The sequence below is a fragment of the Nannospalax galili genome, unplaced genomic scaffold, assembly GCF_000622305.1.
Source record: "Nannospalax galili isolate Female #2095 unplaced genomic scaffold, S.galili_v1.0 scaffold347, whole genome shotgun sequence".
Classification (NCBI taxonomy): Eukaryota; Metazoa; Chordata; class Mammalia; order Rodentia; family Spalacidae; genus Nannospalax; species Nannospalax galili.
In genome coordinates, this window is record NW_008355793.1 from 724771 (window position 1) to 741651 (window position 16881).

A 16881-nucleotide genomic window follows, 5' to 3' on the forward strand; every position below is an offset into this window, starting at 1 on the left:
AATTAATTAAAAATACACCAGCGGGCTGGGCTATAGGTCACTTGGTAGAGTGCCTGCCTGGCATGCAGGAAGCCTTGGGTTCAGTACCACACTAAACCAGGTGTGTCCTGCATCCATTATCCCAGCAACTGGGAGGTGGAGGCAGGAGGAGCAGAAGGCCAAGATCATCCTGGGCTTCATGGTCAGTAGGAGGCCACTCTAGGCCAATGAAATCCTGTCTCTTAAGTAAATATAATTTAAAATGTATGATAGTAACTTTATACTTCATCTATAAATGTTACTGAGATTAGGGGTCCACCTAATAGAAAATGTCCTGCAAGTTTGGGATGACTTGTAATTTTGTCTACTCTGTATAAAAATCCTTAAGTCAAAACCTCTGTAGATTCCCATTTAAAATATAGTACCTATGAGAGGCTGAACTCGGGATCTGACAAGATGGCGGGGCTGCCCGGCAGGATCCTCAGGGGAACAAGCTGATACCAACTTCTGTGGATGTCAGAATTTCACTTGCTGGTGTCTGGGACTTGATTGATTTGAATTTTACTCTGCTCTCACAATTTATGCTGAAACTCAGCGTTTGCTGGCAGATCCAGTTCCTGTCATTAAGGCAGAACCAGATGAGGGCAACGCCGGCTATTTTCCTGTGGTTATTGCTGGCCCCCAGGACTCCCCCTTTGAGGGAGGGACTTTTAAACTTGAACTATTTCTTCCAGAAGAATACCCAATGGCAGCACCTACGTTTCATGACCAAAATTTATCACTCTAATGTAGACAAGCTGGGAAGAATATGCTTAGATATTTTGAAAGATAAGTGGTCCCCAGCACTGCAGATCGACACAGTTCTGCTATCAATCCAGGCTTTGTTACGTGCTCCTAATCCAGATGATCCATTAGCAAATGATGTAGCTGAGCAGTGGAAGGCCAACGAAGCCCAAGCCATAGAAACAGCGAGAGCATGGACCAGGCTACACACCATGAATAATATTTAAGTCGATCTGATCATCAGGTGTGTGTCACTTCTGTTCTGCCAAGACTTCTTCCTTTTTGTTTGCATTAATGGACACAGTTTTAGAAACATTACAGAATAAAAGCCCACGCGTCTTCATCTTTGGTGATTAAATGCACATTAGCAAATCTATGTCTTGTCCAGATCCACTGTTGTAAAGCATGAGCAGAGGCTAGAAGCGTCATCTGGATTATTGTGAGGTGTTGAAAAGCAGTGTCCCTGCTTTTTCTCATTTCTCCATCATGGTTTAAGTATAAAGCACTGTGAATGAAGGTAGCTGTGGGGGTTAGCTGCAGGGGTATGGGTGTTTTTATTTATGTTTTAGGGGGAAAGTAGTCTTATCTAATTTTATCCCCCCCCTCACTTTTTGTGGGATCTAATCACAGTGGTTAAATGCAGCTAACCAGTTCTTTAGAATATTCTCTCTAGCCAAGTCTAACTTTATTTAGACTATGTAGATGAACAAGCTTGATTGTTTAAACCAAAATGGGAACATTAAATAAACATCATAGCCCTCACTAGTAACATTGTGACTTTGCTGTCAAGTGTAGATCCTCTCCCCCCATTAAAAAAAAAAAAAAAAAGCTTGTGACCATTTTGTATGGCTTGTCTGGAAACTTCTGTAAATCTTACATTTTAGTAAAATTTTTTTGTTATTCTAAAAAAAATATAGTACCTATTTATAATTGTTATTTAGGTATTTATTTCTATTGTTTGTATAGATCTGACTTCATAAATGATAGGCTATTTATAGTGTGTATTGAATTCTTTTTCACTAAATTTGTTAATATTTTAAAATGTAAACATGCATTGATTATTAAGGTCTGTTTTATAAAGAAATAAAGTTATTTTGAAAACTAAAAAAAGAATTTGTTAGTTGTAAAGGTTAATGAAATGGATTTTTTGTCATATGAAAAGAAAGCTAGCTGTAAATAACATCAACATAACATAATAATGTCACCGCAAGAAAACATCATTTGCAGAATTCAGAGTTCCTTTAACTTTGTTAGTATTTTACTCCTTTGTTATGTTAGTATTTTTACCTCCTTTGTTAGGTTGTATACCAAGCTGTAGAAGAGTGGTGTGCAGTCAACTCTTAGGGTGTAGTTTCCTGAAATATAAGGAAAGGATAGACTGGTTTATTTGTTTTATTTATTTCTGGTATTCTTTTTACTCAAAGACTGTTGCTATCTCTGGAGAGAATGATCCTTTATAATGTTCACTTTAATGAAATCTCCAATGCCCTCCATCTTATACTATAAAATTCACATATTTGACAGTGAAACTAGCCCTGGGACTTGAGATGTAGTTCAGCAGTAGGACTGCCTCCAAATCCTAACCTCTCACTCTGCCCCTGAACTGTGCCTTAGGGTCTTAGCCTCGATCAGTGTTCTACATTATATCTACATGATCTCTTCACCCTCTGGATTCGTTTTACATTTTCTGAGTGACGTCCCTGACTCCACCAACCCTGCACTTTCTTTCCCCCTTATTCTACCTGCTTTCATCCTCTCTTGTTCTTTTCTGTTTCTCGCCACATCACTCATTCCCTGTGTATTGACTGTATGGGTCTTTAAATTTTTTATTGAGCTCTTTTGCATTTCATACAACAGTCCTTACTCAAATTTAGAACCCTTCCCCCATCCATACCCTCCCACACCCCCCGCCCCAGACTGCATGTATTCTGCTATACATATTAAGTCCTATCCAGTGAGGCATTTGTACCCAGATTTCTTTCAGTTCAAATTCATCCACTGGAGTCTAGTCAGTCTATCTAGAGTTTGTTGGTATAACCTACTATCCCTCACCCAGTAGTGATCAGTCTCCAATAGTTCCAAGACTAGGGCCCACCTGCCACCCATTTCCCTCGCTCTCCTGTGGACCTTTGTCTTACTGAGTTGGCATGGGTCTTGTGCTAAATGCCACCATTGCCATAAGTTCATATGTGCAAATCTCCAGTAGCTCAAAAGCCTCTGCTTCTCTATGGTCTTTTGTTAACTTCCTCCCCAGTAGAGAGTAAGTTCCATGGGAGCAGGTGCTTCTCTAACTTGCTGCTTTATTCACAGTGTCTAGAAACATTTTGACATTTAGCATTTCCCCTAATAAATATCGCTGTGAAAATGGGCTTGTAAACTTATTGTGCTTTTTTACTGGCTTGGCAAGGAACAAGAGTTGTGGTCCTCACACTGCAAGAGCTCAGAGTTACTAGGAGAGTCAAGAGAAGCAGCCAGCAGAGGGGCTCTTGGGAAGCCCTGAGAAATCAGGGTTGGGAGCTATCCTGGGGAGGATGGGTAATGGGCAGATGACCTGGGGAGAATATGGGACAGGCAGTTAAGGCAACTTCAACCAGAGGATGAGTCTCCAATAAGAGTTATAGAGCAGAAGAAGACAGCTGGGCCAAAAATAAATAACATTCGTCACAAAGAGCAAGGCTTGAACACAGACTTACAGAAATGTAGCAGTGCAGGATGCCCTCTATGGAACACATGTAGCTTCTATCCTAGAAGCAAAGGCTCCATTTCAGCAAAGACTGGGGGTTTAAAATGAATAGTGACAACCCAGAAGGACAGTGCATGAAGCAAGAAAAGTTCTGAAACAACACAGGTGTGGTGGTGCAGGTTTATAATCCCAGCCCTCAGAAGGTTGAGGCAGGAGGCTTACAAGTTCTACACGATGCTTGAGTACACAATGAGACCTCCATCTCAAAAGAAAAAAAATTCAACTATAAATATGTAAATGTAGCAAAATATAATGTTTGAAATAAAAATACTCATGAGTATAAATTGGAGAACCATGGTTTAATAGAATTTATTACAGTTTAAATGCATGTATCCTGGGACCAAAATATTACCTTTGTAGTTGTCTACACTCTTCATACTTCAAAATAGAAAAAATCATGCCAGTAAAAGAATATTTACTATGGCCAACAGCCAATCTGACTATCAGCTACAGGGCTAATCATACAATTGTTCTATTGAATACACTATAGAAGTTCTTCTGTTGCATTTATTACTGCTGCTTTCTTTGGTGTGTTTTGTAATATAAGTAAAGTAAATCAGCATGCATTCATCATAGGGAAAGTTGCATACTATAGTTTTGCTCACTGAAAAGGCAAGTCTAGAATCACTTAGCTGTAATACAACACCAAAGTCCTGTAGTAGGGAACAGGAGGCAAAAGAGCATAATAGGAGGATGAAGCTGAAGGAGCAACCGGAATACAAACTCAGCCCTTCCCTAGCCCTGTGGGCTGGGGAAACTGATGGAAGTTCTGAGTCACAGCTTCCTCTGCAGTACAATAGACATAATATAAATACTTACATCACATGAGGGTTTGTACTTAAGTTTTCCATGGCTTTTACACAGCTGCAAATAACATCTGCAACTTGTCTGGGGCTGCGTGTCAGCTAAGTAGTCTGAGAGTCTCCATGAGAGAAGCACTGTAATCTGTGGACTGCTAGTCCTTTGACAAGAGATTAAATTTGAGTGGTTTGGGTATAGAATTTTGTTTTCTGTGTAAATTTTGCATTTTAACATGAATTCAAAAATACGTGATTTGTTATATCCTTTAAGAAATTAATATTTAACAAAAATACAATATAAAATGAGAGATGTGGTATCTCAATCATACTGTACCTTGTCCTAAAAATTATGAAGATACAACAACCCAATTCCAGATAGTGACAGAATTAACTAAACCTAGAGAAGTTTTAAAATGCACACATGAAAAGATCAAATCTTAAAGGCAGGGCTAGACTGAGAACTACAGGAGATTTAGTACTACTGGGTGAGGGAGAGTATGCCTTACATACAATCTCTAGATGGGCTGACTAGACTCTAGTGGATGAATTTTCACTGAAGGACATCTGGGTATAAATGTTTGACTGGATAGGACTTACCATGTAAAGTGGAATACATGCGGTCTGGTGGAGGGTTGGGGTGGTATGGATGGGGGGAGGTCTAAATTTGATTAAGAACTGTTGTATGAAATGTACAAAAGCTCGTTAAAAAATTTAAAATTAATTAATTTAAAGAAATGTAGCAATAAGGAGCTGGAAAGATGGATCAGCAATTAAGAGTACTGGCTATTTTTGCAGAAGACCCAGGTTCAAATCCCAGCACCCACAAGGTGGTTAACACCCATCAGTGACTTCAGTTCCAGGGGATCCAATGGCCTCTTCTGACCTCTGGCAAGCATTTCATGACAAGGCACAGGGGCACGCTTGCATACTTGCAGGCAATACACTCATACACATAAAATAAAATTAAATAAAAATAAAATAAGAGCACCATTTCTATTTGAGAATTGTATATTTGAAGTACTTACTCAGTATGGTACACATGTTTCATCTGATCATATTTGTTTTAGGTTTTGTTGTTTTTTGGAGTGCTAGAAATTTAACTCGGGGCCTGGGCATGCTAGGCAAGCACTCTATCAATGAGCTCTACCCTCAGCTCTCTGATCTATGATTAAGTAGAGATAAAAATAAGAATCATATTGGAGACTAAGAATATTCATCTGTTCAAGGAAGAAGGCTTGGAGCTTTGCCAAGGTTAACTCCATTTACCCTGATCCGAGCTTTTGAGGTAGGTGCTATTTAGAGGTAAGGACACTCAGAAATAAAAAAACTAACACTCTGAGTCACACAGGAAAAGGGTGGTGGTCTGTTGTGAATGGCAAAGCCATAATCCACTAACCTGAGGGGAGGAAAGAAAACTGACAGGCACTGGTTAGGGCAAATTTTAAGACAATGAAGCTCAGAAACGTAAACAAAGAAGAAAATATAAACATTAGTCTGACTCCATCAAGGCACTAGGCTCCCATTCCTGACATGGCAAGTTTACATTAAGTGTGTGTGTGTGTGTGTGTGTGTGTGTGTGTGTGTGTATGTGTGATGTGTTTGTGATGATGTGTGTACCTAGGTACATTTATAGATTTCACAGGACAACTTTGAGAAATTGGTCCACTCTACCCATGTTTATATGTATTCTGGGATAGAACTCAGGTTGTCAGGCTTGTGTGGCAATGTCATGACTTGTTAAGCCATCTCAGTTCTATGACTTTCTCATTCAATAGGTAATTGCTGCCAAATTTAAGAGAATCTGACAAAGGAAACAAATTAAAGCGTGTTTTCCTGAATCAGCACTCTACATCACTAAGTGAATGGGGGAGAAGGTACCCTGATTACCCACATCCCACTCAGACTCAGAGGAAGCACTGTGGCAAAGAAGCTGCAGCCTTTAGAGTCCCTTATTGATGGGCTGCCCTCTTTGTTAGGACGTAATTCATTGACTAAAGTTCTACTTCCAGAATAATATTTTTCTAAGGGGTCAAACAATATTTACCTTCTATGGCAGAATCAGCATTGATATAGCCCACAGCACGTTCTTGAAGGAGTCTCGAATTTTCCTATAACAAAAGATTTTTCAATTATACATATAAATATAACTCCCTAAGATATACCTGCCTTTCTTGGATGTAGATTTCTAAATTAAGATGGATGATGTTTCCCTCAAGTTTGGCATATAAGATTCTCAAAAAGTTTTAAAAAGTTTCATCAATGTTTACTAGTGAAAAACAACATGCAAAAGTTTTCTAAGCTGCATTTGAGATGACATTCGAGATGAAATGTTCACATACTTATGGTAAATGGAATGAGTTAAGGTTTTGACATGTACACAATCCTTCATAATTTCTATAAGTAATCTAGGAGAATTTTCAATAGAAATATTCTCAAAAATGTTGTTAATCAAATGTTCTTGCCTCACAGAGTGTTTCAATTGAAGAGTTGGTGCACTTATGAGGTTAAATCACATATAGCCCTGAGCAAGGGGTGAAGTTCTCTTGTAGAATGCTGCCACCTACTGGTAGTGAATGCTGATTGCATATTTTTATTTTTTTAACTATATTTTTATTAAGTTTCTGTGTATTTCACATAACAGATCTTAACTATATTCATATGTAGACGCTGTTTCACATATGCACCCCAAATAGCCCTCACCGGATCATTCCACCTGTTGATTGCATAAGTTTAGAACTAACAAAAACAGGTGTAACGAAGTGATTTGAGGTAACAATATGCATTTTGAGTCTCCTGAACATTCCATTTCCTGAGCATTTTGATCGTAAGATAAAAATTGGGAAAGTGTGTGAAACTCTTTCACTTAAGGGAAATTCAGGCCATCCTGGGCTACATAATGAGACTCCGCTGAAAAACAGAAAATAACAATAACAATGATAATTTTATAGAGACAAATCACTCCCTTAAAACACTTACAGATTCTTCTTGATATCAACATAAAACATTCTTTTAAAAGCTTCCCTAGAACAACGGAATTTCACAGAAAGTTGAATAACCAGAGTATAACAAGATCGAAGAAGGATATTAACGGAATAGATAATAATGGTGCACATTTACTTCCTCTATCACACAAAGTCAATAATACAGTCAAATAAAATTACTACTCAGGGGGCCTCATACTTTTCTGGTGTGACTTTCTGCTTCACCTCAGCACTATTTACTGGAGAGTATGCCATTGTGATATAAAGAAGATAAGTGTAAAAATGGACCTTACTGTAGAAACCTGATGTGTTCAAATGCAACAAGCATCAGGAGCTATTTTTGGAAGGTGTACTGGAATCACAATATAAAACACTCAATGTTGTTTCATATTTGATTTCCAGAGCGAATAGCCATTTTGTATTTAAAAAAATACCATCAGAAAGTAAAGACAAATTAATCCCAATAATTGGCATTGTTTCTAAAAATTCAAGAAAAATTTAGTTTTTTAAGTGAAATTTTTTTCTCATTGGCATTTGAACAATGTTTTGCTTTAGAACAATCAGGCCTTCCCAACCTGAGGACCATGAGCCACATATCACCAAGTGTAGCTATGAATGTAGGCCAACATACATTTGTAAACTTGCTTAAATGTTAAAAGACTTTTTTAAATTATTTTTTGGTAAACTTGATTCTGCAGTTCCCAAAAAGGAATTTGTAGATAAAGTACAAACTTCCTGCATATAACTTTGTGTTTCAATGTCAAAAGGTTGGACACACCTGTGAGATGTTATGGAAAAACCCTGAGCATTGTCTGATTGGGCTTACTTGCTGTTTTTTATATCCTTGGCAATTAAGTGCCAACTATTGTGTTATGTAGGAAAATTTAAATTGAAGCAAACTCTCAACTAACCTCTGCCCATTCAGTAGAACCCAGGAGACCAAATTCTTCTGCATCCCAGCTTGCAAACAAAACCGTTCTTCTAGGCCTCCATCCTAAAATATATGTGCATAACAAATAAATGTTTTTAAGTACATAGCATGCCTAAGACACTAAGAAGTTTGCAGAAGGAGAAAAATCCCAAAATGTTATGGCTTTGGTTAGGAAGGATAAATTGTGGTCAGAATCTTTACTTATACAATTTCTTTTTTCATGTTTTAAATTGGATTTTTCAAAAATAAACAGTATGAATGTATTAAGAGGGAATGAAATAGGCAACAAAACTTGCAAGATCATAAATATTACAAGTGGTTTATAATGACTGGCTATGTATAGGAAACTTCTCTGATATGCAGATGCCTAACACAGAGGAAGAAATAGTTCATGCAATTGATGCTGTGATGGCAGATAGAAGTTGGAGAAAATCCTTTAGAATCCCCGCTGTGGTTCTGAAATGACATGATGAGTTGTTCAAGGTGACTTGGTTGGGCAAAGTCACTCCACTCTCTGGTAAAATTCATTATCAAGGACTCAGTTCAGGACAGCCGCATCCACTGATACTGAAAACCACATAATTCAATAAGGAGGCACTTGGCTTGCAGGTAATAAACAATAGCCTCAGAGTTGAAGAAAGATATTGTTTTGAGCCCTGTTTTTCTCACTGGCTAAATGTAATTGAGGGTATACCATTCAAACAAAGCCTTCACACGTTCTTCTGTATACCGTGCACAATACAGTAAAGAGGAGGCAACTGATTGTTGAGAAGATTAAATGGAATACTGTTTCTGAAGCACTTACTAAGTGCTACAACTCATGATTATGTTAGTATTTCAAGTACACTTATTATGAATATCTGTCCAATATCTAGTGCTTTCTTTCAGACACATCTGTTATAGTGTTCTTCAGATTTCTTGATCATCATTACTACTCATCATTTTATTCTTTTATCATATTCTACAGTTATGATAATGCTGTTTTACATGGGAATTCTACTATAAAATCTTGAAACTTTCTGTAATGAAATTAAACAACCTAATTCAGGAATGATGTAAATACAGATCTACATTATTTTTTTTGTTAAAATATAAGGTATTATGGACCACCTTACCAGTGGCCTCACCCCCAAAGAAGAATGAATCTCCTTCCACAGCTATCAATTGACAACAGATTCTCAGTTAGGGGTGGGGCCTTGTGAGTTCCTCCACTAATCATAGTTCTTGGTATACCTGTATAAAATTCTCAAAGATTTATTTATGTAAATATATACATAGATATGTATATACAAAGCAGCTGTATAGAAAAAGAGTATCAATGATGCATCTGTGCGTTTCATTTGAAACAGAGACAAGGTTCTGTGATGAATGAACTCTCATTTTTTTCACTGTATCACACATTACTTACTGAACCTTATGTTAATTTATCTGTAAAATTAGAACATAAATAAGTAAGTAAATTTTCCATACTGCTTTGGGATAAAAATAGATCACACATGTGAAAAGTTTCTTTTAAAATAGTATGCAAAGTAAACATACTTTCACTGTTGTTGTTGTTATTACTCAAAATATGTGATTGAGGGTCTGGCAACATGGCTCTACAGGAAAAGGTGCTTGCTGCCAAGCCTGATCGATGCGTTTTATCCCTGGGACCCAAAAGGTAGATGGAGAGAACCAACTCCCCATAAGTTGTCTTTTGACCTCCACACAAGAGTACATACACATATACATATTCAATATATATATATATGAATTGCATTGTGCAGTCCCCAGACATCTTGTTTACATAGTAAGTAAAGAGAAGGGATTTGGGGCTCTCTATGTGTGGTGATGATTATTTTAAAACTACATGATGAGTTTTAATTTCTTTAACTTTTAATTTTCATAGTTCATATGACGATCCTAAAATGACTAAATTATTGATGCTGGGTATGGCTGGGAATATGTGAATGTAGATACCAAAAATTAAATGGGATCCTAATAGGCAGAAAGACCAGTCACTTTCTAGCTAGATCTTTTTTCTACTCAGTTACATAGTACTAAGGTGTAAGGATGGAGGAGTCCAGGAATGTCTGCTTCCTGTTCTCTTCCCAGAAACCCTTGGCTTACTGCAGATTCTAGTGAGTCCTCTATCATCTTGCACAGAGAAACCAAGGACTATGGATTTATCTCAGATTTTCAATTAAGACATAGTCTTTCCAGTCTCATTTTGCAGAAGACTAAACTGAGGCTCGCAGAACAGGATCCTTCACTCCCTGCTTCTCTTACCTTCCTTCTTCAGCACTCCAAAGCTCCTCACAATTTCATGGACAGTGGCTGCTCCACTCTGAGGGTCAATGCCACCAAATACCCATGCATCTCTGTGACCTCCAAGAATGACATATCTGTCTGCAGAGCAACACAGTAAGATGACTTGTTATTTGAGGTCAACATCAGAGCAAATTGAAAATGATTCAACAGCATCTAAACAAGGAACATTTAAAACTCAAAGAAAAATAGCAAGATTTCTGAAAGCTTAGGTAAATAGGTTATTTTGCTCAGGTTTTAATGTTTGTTTCATCTATCTGATGAAAGTATGAATTTGATGAAGGAACCATTAATTCAATGTATTATTGAAATTAAATATATATATATAGGTAACATAGGAAAGTATGAAGTAACCTCTTTATGATTCTCTATTATCACTCTCTTACCTCTTTGTGTCCAACATTTTCAGAGTGAAAGTATGTAGCTCTCCATTTATTATTCCCATTCGGTTTTCAAAGCAAGGCTCAAATACCTTCTATGGGACTAGGGAGATGGCTCAGTGGTTAAGAGCACTGGCTGCTCTTGTAGAAGACCCAGGTTAGGTTCTCAGCACCCACATGGTGGCTAACAAGCATCTGTAATCCAATTCCATGGGATCAAATGCCTCCTTTTAATCTGCACGGGCATTGCCCACATGGGTGCACTTACATACATGCAGGCAAAACATCCATACACATAAAGTAAAAATTAATTAGTTGATTTTTAAGAATTTTCTATGAACTTCTCTGCCTTCTACAGGAAGAGGGAATGACTCTGTCCACACAGTTTTCAGAAACCTTTTCATACTGAAGAGGTATTAATCACAAATAAATGTCTTAAACCATGATCTCCTTATCTCTGGTCTGTGTTTTTCCCAATACTTCTATCTCTAGTGTTCATCACAATGTCTGCAATTTAGATTCAATAACTGTGCTCATATTCCTATAGTCTTAGTTTATAAATAAAGCATGTATCAGTACCCAACCTAGAGCAGCAAACCTGTAATCTCAGCATTTGGGAGGTAGAGACAGAAGAATAAAGAGTTTAAAGTCATCTTTGGTAACATGGAGTCAAGTCAAAGGTCAACCTTGCTACTTAAGATCCTGTGTCTACAAAACATAAACAAGCAAAGCATATGTCTTAAAGAAAAATACACAATTTAATTGAAACTTTTTGCTTTAAAAGAAAACCTAAATCCTAAGGAATGAAAATCTAGTAAAACCTTATATAAGTTATGTGAAATATATATTAATTACTAGGCCATGTATAATTCTGTAGAAATCATGTGTCCTTATATTCTTGACTTTAGCGATGAAAACAAAGCTATATAAAGAAGCCATTTTTTAAGGGCTGGAGAGATGTCTCAGTAAACAGTATACACTACCCCATATCACCCCCAACATGTCTCACAACTTCATGCCTTTTGTTGTTGTTGTTTATGGATACCTCACTAAGTCAAATTAGTGTTGCCCATATGTACATGAATGTGGGGCCATTCACTGGAGCATGGGAAACCTAAACTAAAAAAAAAGAATGGTCCTCCCTTCCAAACAGCTATTGACTGCCAATAGCTCCTCATTAAGCGTTGGGGCCTGGAGAGCACCTCCCCCATCTATAATGTTACCTTCATTTTCTTTGCTCTCTTTGATAGATACATTTATGGCCCTCAAAGTTATTTTCTTATGTGAAATATAAGGTAAAGAAATACAAAATCTCAGAAAATCCCTTTAGGATTCTCTCACAGCTCATTTTCTCTTGATCCTTTCAATGACGTATGCAATTTATCATTTTAAGTTCATCCCAAACATTCACATTTCTCTTCTTCATAACGTGTATGACCATGCAATATCACCTCACATTTTTTATTTTGTGTTTAGGTCAGTTTCATTGGGCAGCAAGCTGTCTTTCTTTGTTGGGTTTACACTCCCAGCATTCCCAGCAGCACTGATGCGGGAGTTGCTCCATCCACATTTGCTGAGCAAATGCCTCATTTACCTGGCTCCACAGCTCCTCTGAGAGTTCCAATCACATTATAAATTCTTGTCACTTTATTGTTGGAGTGGATGTGCAGCTTGACTTTCCTAATCCAAAGACAAAAAACAGTCTTTGAAGTACTGATTAACAGATTTAACCCCTAAAATTTAAATAGTTGACCATTATTTAAAACATTTCTAATTGCACACAGAGACGAAATTACATTGACTGGTTTTAATGATCTAGACCTCTTCAACCTCTAGCTTGATTTCCTGGTGGTAATGAATAGATTTTACATTTTGTCATTCACTAAAATTGTTTTTTTTCTTTTAAAGCATTCTGCATAAAAGAATTAAAATAGCATCTTAACTGTGTAGAAAAGTTTCCAGTAAAGCCAGGTCCCACATTGTAGGGTACTTTAAGATCTCCTTTCCAGCTGTTGTCTGGTGGTGCTGAACCACCCATGTGCCTGTTGGACATATAAAAGTATATTATTAGATGAAAGAAAACTTTGAGGATTTCAGCACACTGCCAGAGAGTGCTGGGTTCTGGCCTCCTTCTTACAAAGGGGCTGAGAACAGAGGGGACTGTCTGAGAGCATGCAGATCCTTCCACCACATGGTGGTGAGTGTCCCTTAATTGTGCCATACCCATCCCCCTACCTGGGATTTCATGTGGCCCCTCCCAAAGCCCCAGGGATTACCTGGCTTTGGTAGGCTAAGGCTGAGATCCTCACATACAACCTGAGAGGGTGGGCTCTGACTTCCATCTGTGTAGAGGGTATGATCTCAGCACATAGCCAGAGAGTGCTGGGTTCTGGCCTCCCTCTGGCATAGGGACTGAGAAACAGGCAACCAACTGAGAGTCCCAAAATCACCGCCCCCCGGCCAGGGAATTTCCCAAATTTTCCCTGAGTTTCTGCTAATAGGGGTCCAAACCTTAGAAGGAAGCCTGAGTGTACCTAACTGGAACCTAACTTGGGCTTCTGTGGGTGCTCCTGAATAGCTGATCTTAAGCCATCAGTTCCCTCCAAAATAAAACCTGAGAGAACCTGAAACCTGTACCAGTAGCTTTACATAACCAATAAGGAAAGGACCGATGCACCCCAATAATACAAACAGAAGTATACTTCAACTTAATTCTCATATCAGAATCATAAACAACAAAAGAAATTCACATGCCAAAATCACAATGAAACAATAATAAAAAGCCAAACCACTATATCCCCACCAAACTCCACCAATCCTGTAGAAGAGTTATAGAAGGAGAACGCCCTAGAGATAACCCAGGACACTGAATTAAAAAGGACAGTCATAAACATAAACAAGGAATTCAATGAATTTAAAGAACATATGAACAAACAAATCAAAGAGCTAAAAGAAGATAGGGATAAACTTCTGAATGAATTCACAAAAGAGACAGAAACATTGAAGAAAACTCAGGCAGAAATGAAGAAGGAAGTGCAAAACTCAATAAGCCAACTTGAAACAACAGGGGAAAGCCTCATCTCTAGAATGAATGAAATGGAAAACAGAATATCAACACTGGATGATAAAGTTGAAGAATTGGACCACTCAATCAAGGATTAAAACAGGATTGTAGAAGAGAATTTCCTGAAATTAAGGAAAGACATCCCCATACAAATACAGGAAGCACATAGAACACCAAATAGACAGGATCAGAAAAGAAACTCCCAATGACACATCATAGTAAAAACATTAAATGTACAGAACAAAGAGAGAATACTGAAAGCATCAAAAGAAAAAAATGTTACATACAAATGAAAGCCCATCAGAATTACAGCTGACTTATGAATGCAAATTATGAAAGCCAGAAGAGCCTGGACCAAGGCATTTCAAGTTCTTCATGGCAATAGATGCTGCTCCAGAATACTTTACCCAGCAAAAATGTCTATTATAGTTGAGGGCAAAAGAAAAATCTTCCATGACATGAATAGACTGAAAGACTACGTGTCCACAAAACCAACCCCTCAAAGAATACTTGAAACAATACAGAGAGCAGAGAGAGAAAAACTATACCCTGGACAACAAAGAAAATAAAGGTATAATTGAGGAAACACAAAATTAGATAGAGAACACAAACAGCAATCAAAATGATGGCAAGAGTACACATCTATCAATAATAACTTTAAATATCAATGGACTGAACTCCCCAGTCAAAAGACACAGGCTATGTGAATGGACTAAGAAACAAAATCCATCTCTTTGCTGTCTGTAAGAAACCCATCCCACATTCAAGGACAGGCACTACCTTAAGGTAAATGGATGGAAAAGAATATTTCAAGCCAATGGCACTAAGAAACAAGCAGGGGTTGCAATTCTAATATCTGACAAAATAGACTTCAAAGTAAAACTAATCAGAAGAGATAAGGAGGGTCACTTCATTTTGATCAAGGGAACAATTTACCAAGAAGACTTTATAATCCTTAACATACATGTACCAAACTCTGGTGCACCCAAATTCATAAAAACAAAACTATAGGACTTTAAGACACAGATTAACTCCAACTCAGTAATAGTAGGGGAGTTCAATACCCTACTGTCTAAATTAGACAGGTCAAGTGGACAAAGAATAAACAGAAAGACATCTGAATTAAATGATACCATACATCAAGTGGACCTAACAGACATCTGTCGAACATTCCACCCAAGCACCAAAGAACACACTTTCTACTCAGCACCCCACAGAACTTTTTCAAAAACTGGTCACAAAACAAACCTCAGCAAATTCAAAAAGCTGAAATAATTCCATGTATTCTATTGGAATACAATGCAATAAAGCTCAAAACCAACACGGAATGAAGCCCTAGTCACTACACAAACTGATGGAGATTAAACAACACACCCCTAAACAATGAGTGGGTCAAAGGAGAAATTAAGAAAGAAATAAAAGAATTCATGGAATTCAATAACAGGGACAATACAACACAACTCAAACAGTCCTATGTGGGAAGTTATAGATCTAAGGGCCTACATGAAAAAAATTAGAAAGAGCCCAAATAAATGACCTAACACTGCAATTCAAGATGCTGGAAAGGCAAGAACAAATGAAACCCGAAACCCACAGAAGAGAAGAAAAAACAAAAATCAGAGCAGAAATTAATGAAATCAAAACAAAGAAAACAATACAAAGAATCAATGAATCTAAGACCCGGTTCTTTGAAAAGCTAAACAAGATAGACAGACCTTTAGCCCACTTAACTAAAAGACAGAAAGAACAAATACAAATTAACAAAATCAGAGATGAAAGGGGAAACATCACAACAGACACCCAAAAAATACAGACAATTAAAAGGAAATATTAAAAACCCATACACTAGTAAATTTGGAAATCTGAAAGAAATGGATGGATATCTAAAATCATGGGAACCACCAAAGTTACACCAAGAAGAGATCAACAGTTCAAACAGACCCATGACATATAAGGAAATTGAAACAGTAACACAAAGCCTCCCAACTAAAAAAAGGCCCACACCCAGATGGATTTACAGCAGAATTCTACCAGACATTTAAAAAAGACCTCCAACCAATACTACTTAAATTATTCAAAATGATAGAAACAGAGCAAGAACTCCCAAATTCCATCTAGAAAGCCAGCATCACTCTAATACCTAAACTGGGTAAAGACACAACCAAAAAAGAAAACTATAGACCATATCCTTAATGAATATAGATGCAAAAATTCACAACAAAATACTTGCAAACATCACACAGACACATATCAAAAAGATCATTCACCATGACCAAGTAAGGTTCATTCCAGAGATGCAGGGCTGGTCCAATATACACAAGTCAATAAACATCATTAATCATATAAATGGACTCAAAGGCAAAAAACACATAATCATCTCAACAGATGCAGAAGTGGCTTTTGACAAAATTCAGCATGCATTTATGTTCAAAGTCCTAGAGGAAATTGGACTGGAGGGAATGTACCTCAACGTAATTAAAGCTATATACAAGAAACCCACAGCCAACATCATTCTAAGTGGAGAAAAACTGGAAGCAGTCCCATTAAAATCAGGAAGCAGACAAGGATGTCCACTATCTCCACTCCTTTTCAATATAGTGCTTGAAACTCTTGCTAGAGCAATAAGACAGTAGAAGGAAATTAAAGGAGTACTAGTTGGAAAAGAAGAGGTCAAACTATCACTTTTTTGCAGATGATATGATACTATACCTAAGAGGTCCCCAAAAGTTTGACCAGAAAACTCCTAGAACAGATCAACACTTTCAGTAAAGTGACAGGTTATAAAATAAATCTATAAAAATTAGTAGCCTTTATACATATCAATAACAAGCAATTGGAGAAAGAATACAGGGAAATGTTCCCATTCACAATTGCTAAAATAAAATAAAATAATAAAATAAAAATAATATAAAA

General features: G+C 37.3%; 1 protein-coding gene and 1 pseudogene across 1 annotated transcript in view; one reads left to right on the forward strand and one right to left on the reverse strand.

The window, feature by feature from the left end:
• Nucleotides 1-16881, reverse strand: part of LOC103750517 (glutamate carboxypeptidase 2) — a 60182-nt gene that overhangs the window by 13713 nt on the left and 29588 nt on the right. Inside the window, exons 8-13 of the mRNA XM_008853619.3 lie at nt 12848-12946; nt 12499-12584; nt 10486-10605; nt 8198-8280; nt 6350-6413; nt 2050-2117 (exon numbers count right to left, since the gene is read on the reverse strand). Of these exons, the coding sequence (XP_008851841.1) occupies nt 2050-2117; nt 6350-6413; nt 8198-8280; nt 10486-10605; nt 12499-12584; nt 12848-12946 (520 nt within the window). The remainder of the gene's footprint in view (nt 1-2049; nt 2118-6349; nt 6414-8197; nt 8281-10485; nt 10606-12498; nt 12585-12847; nt 12947-16881) is intronic.
• Nucleotides 436-989, forward strand: LOC103750516 (annotated as a pseudogene).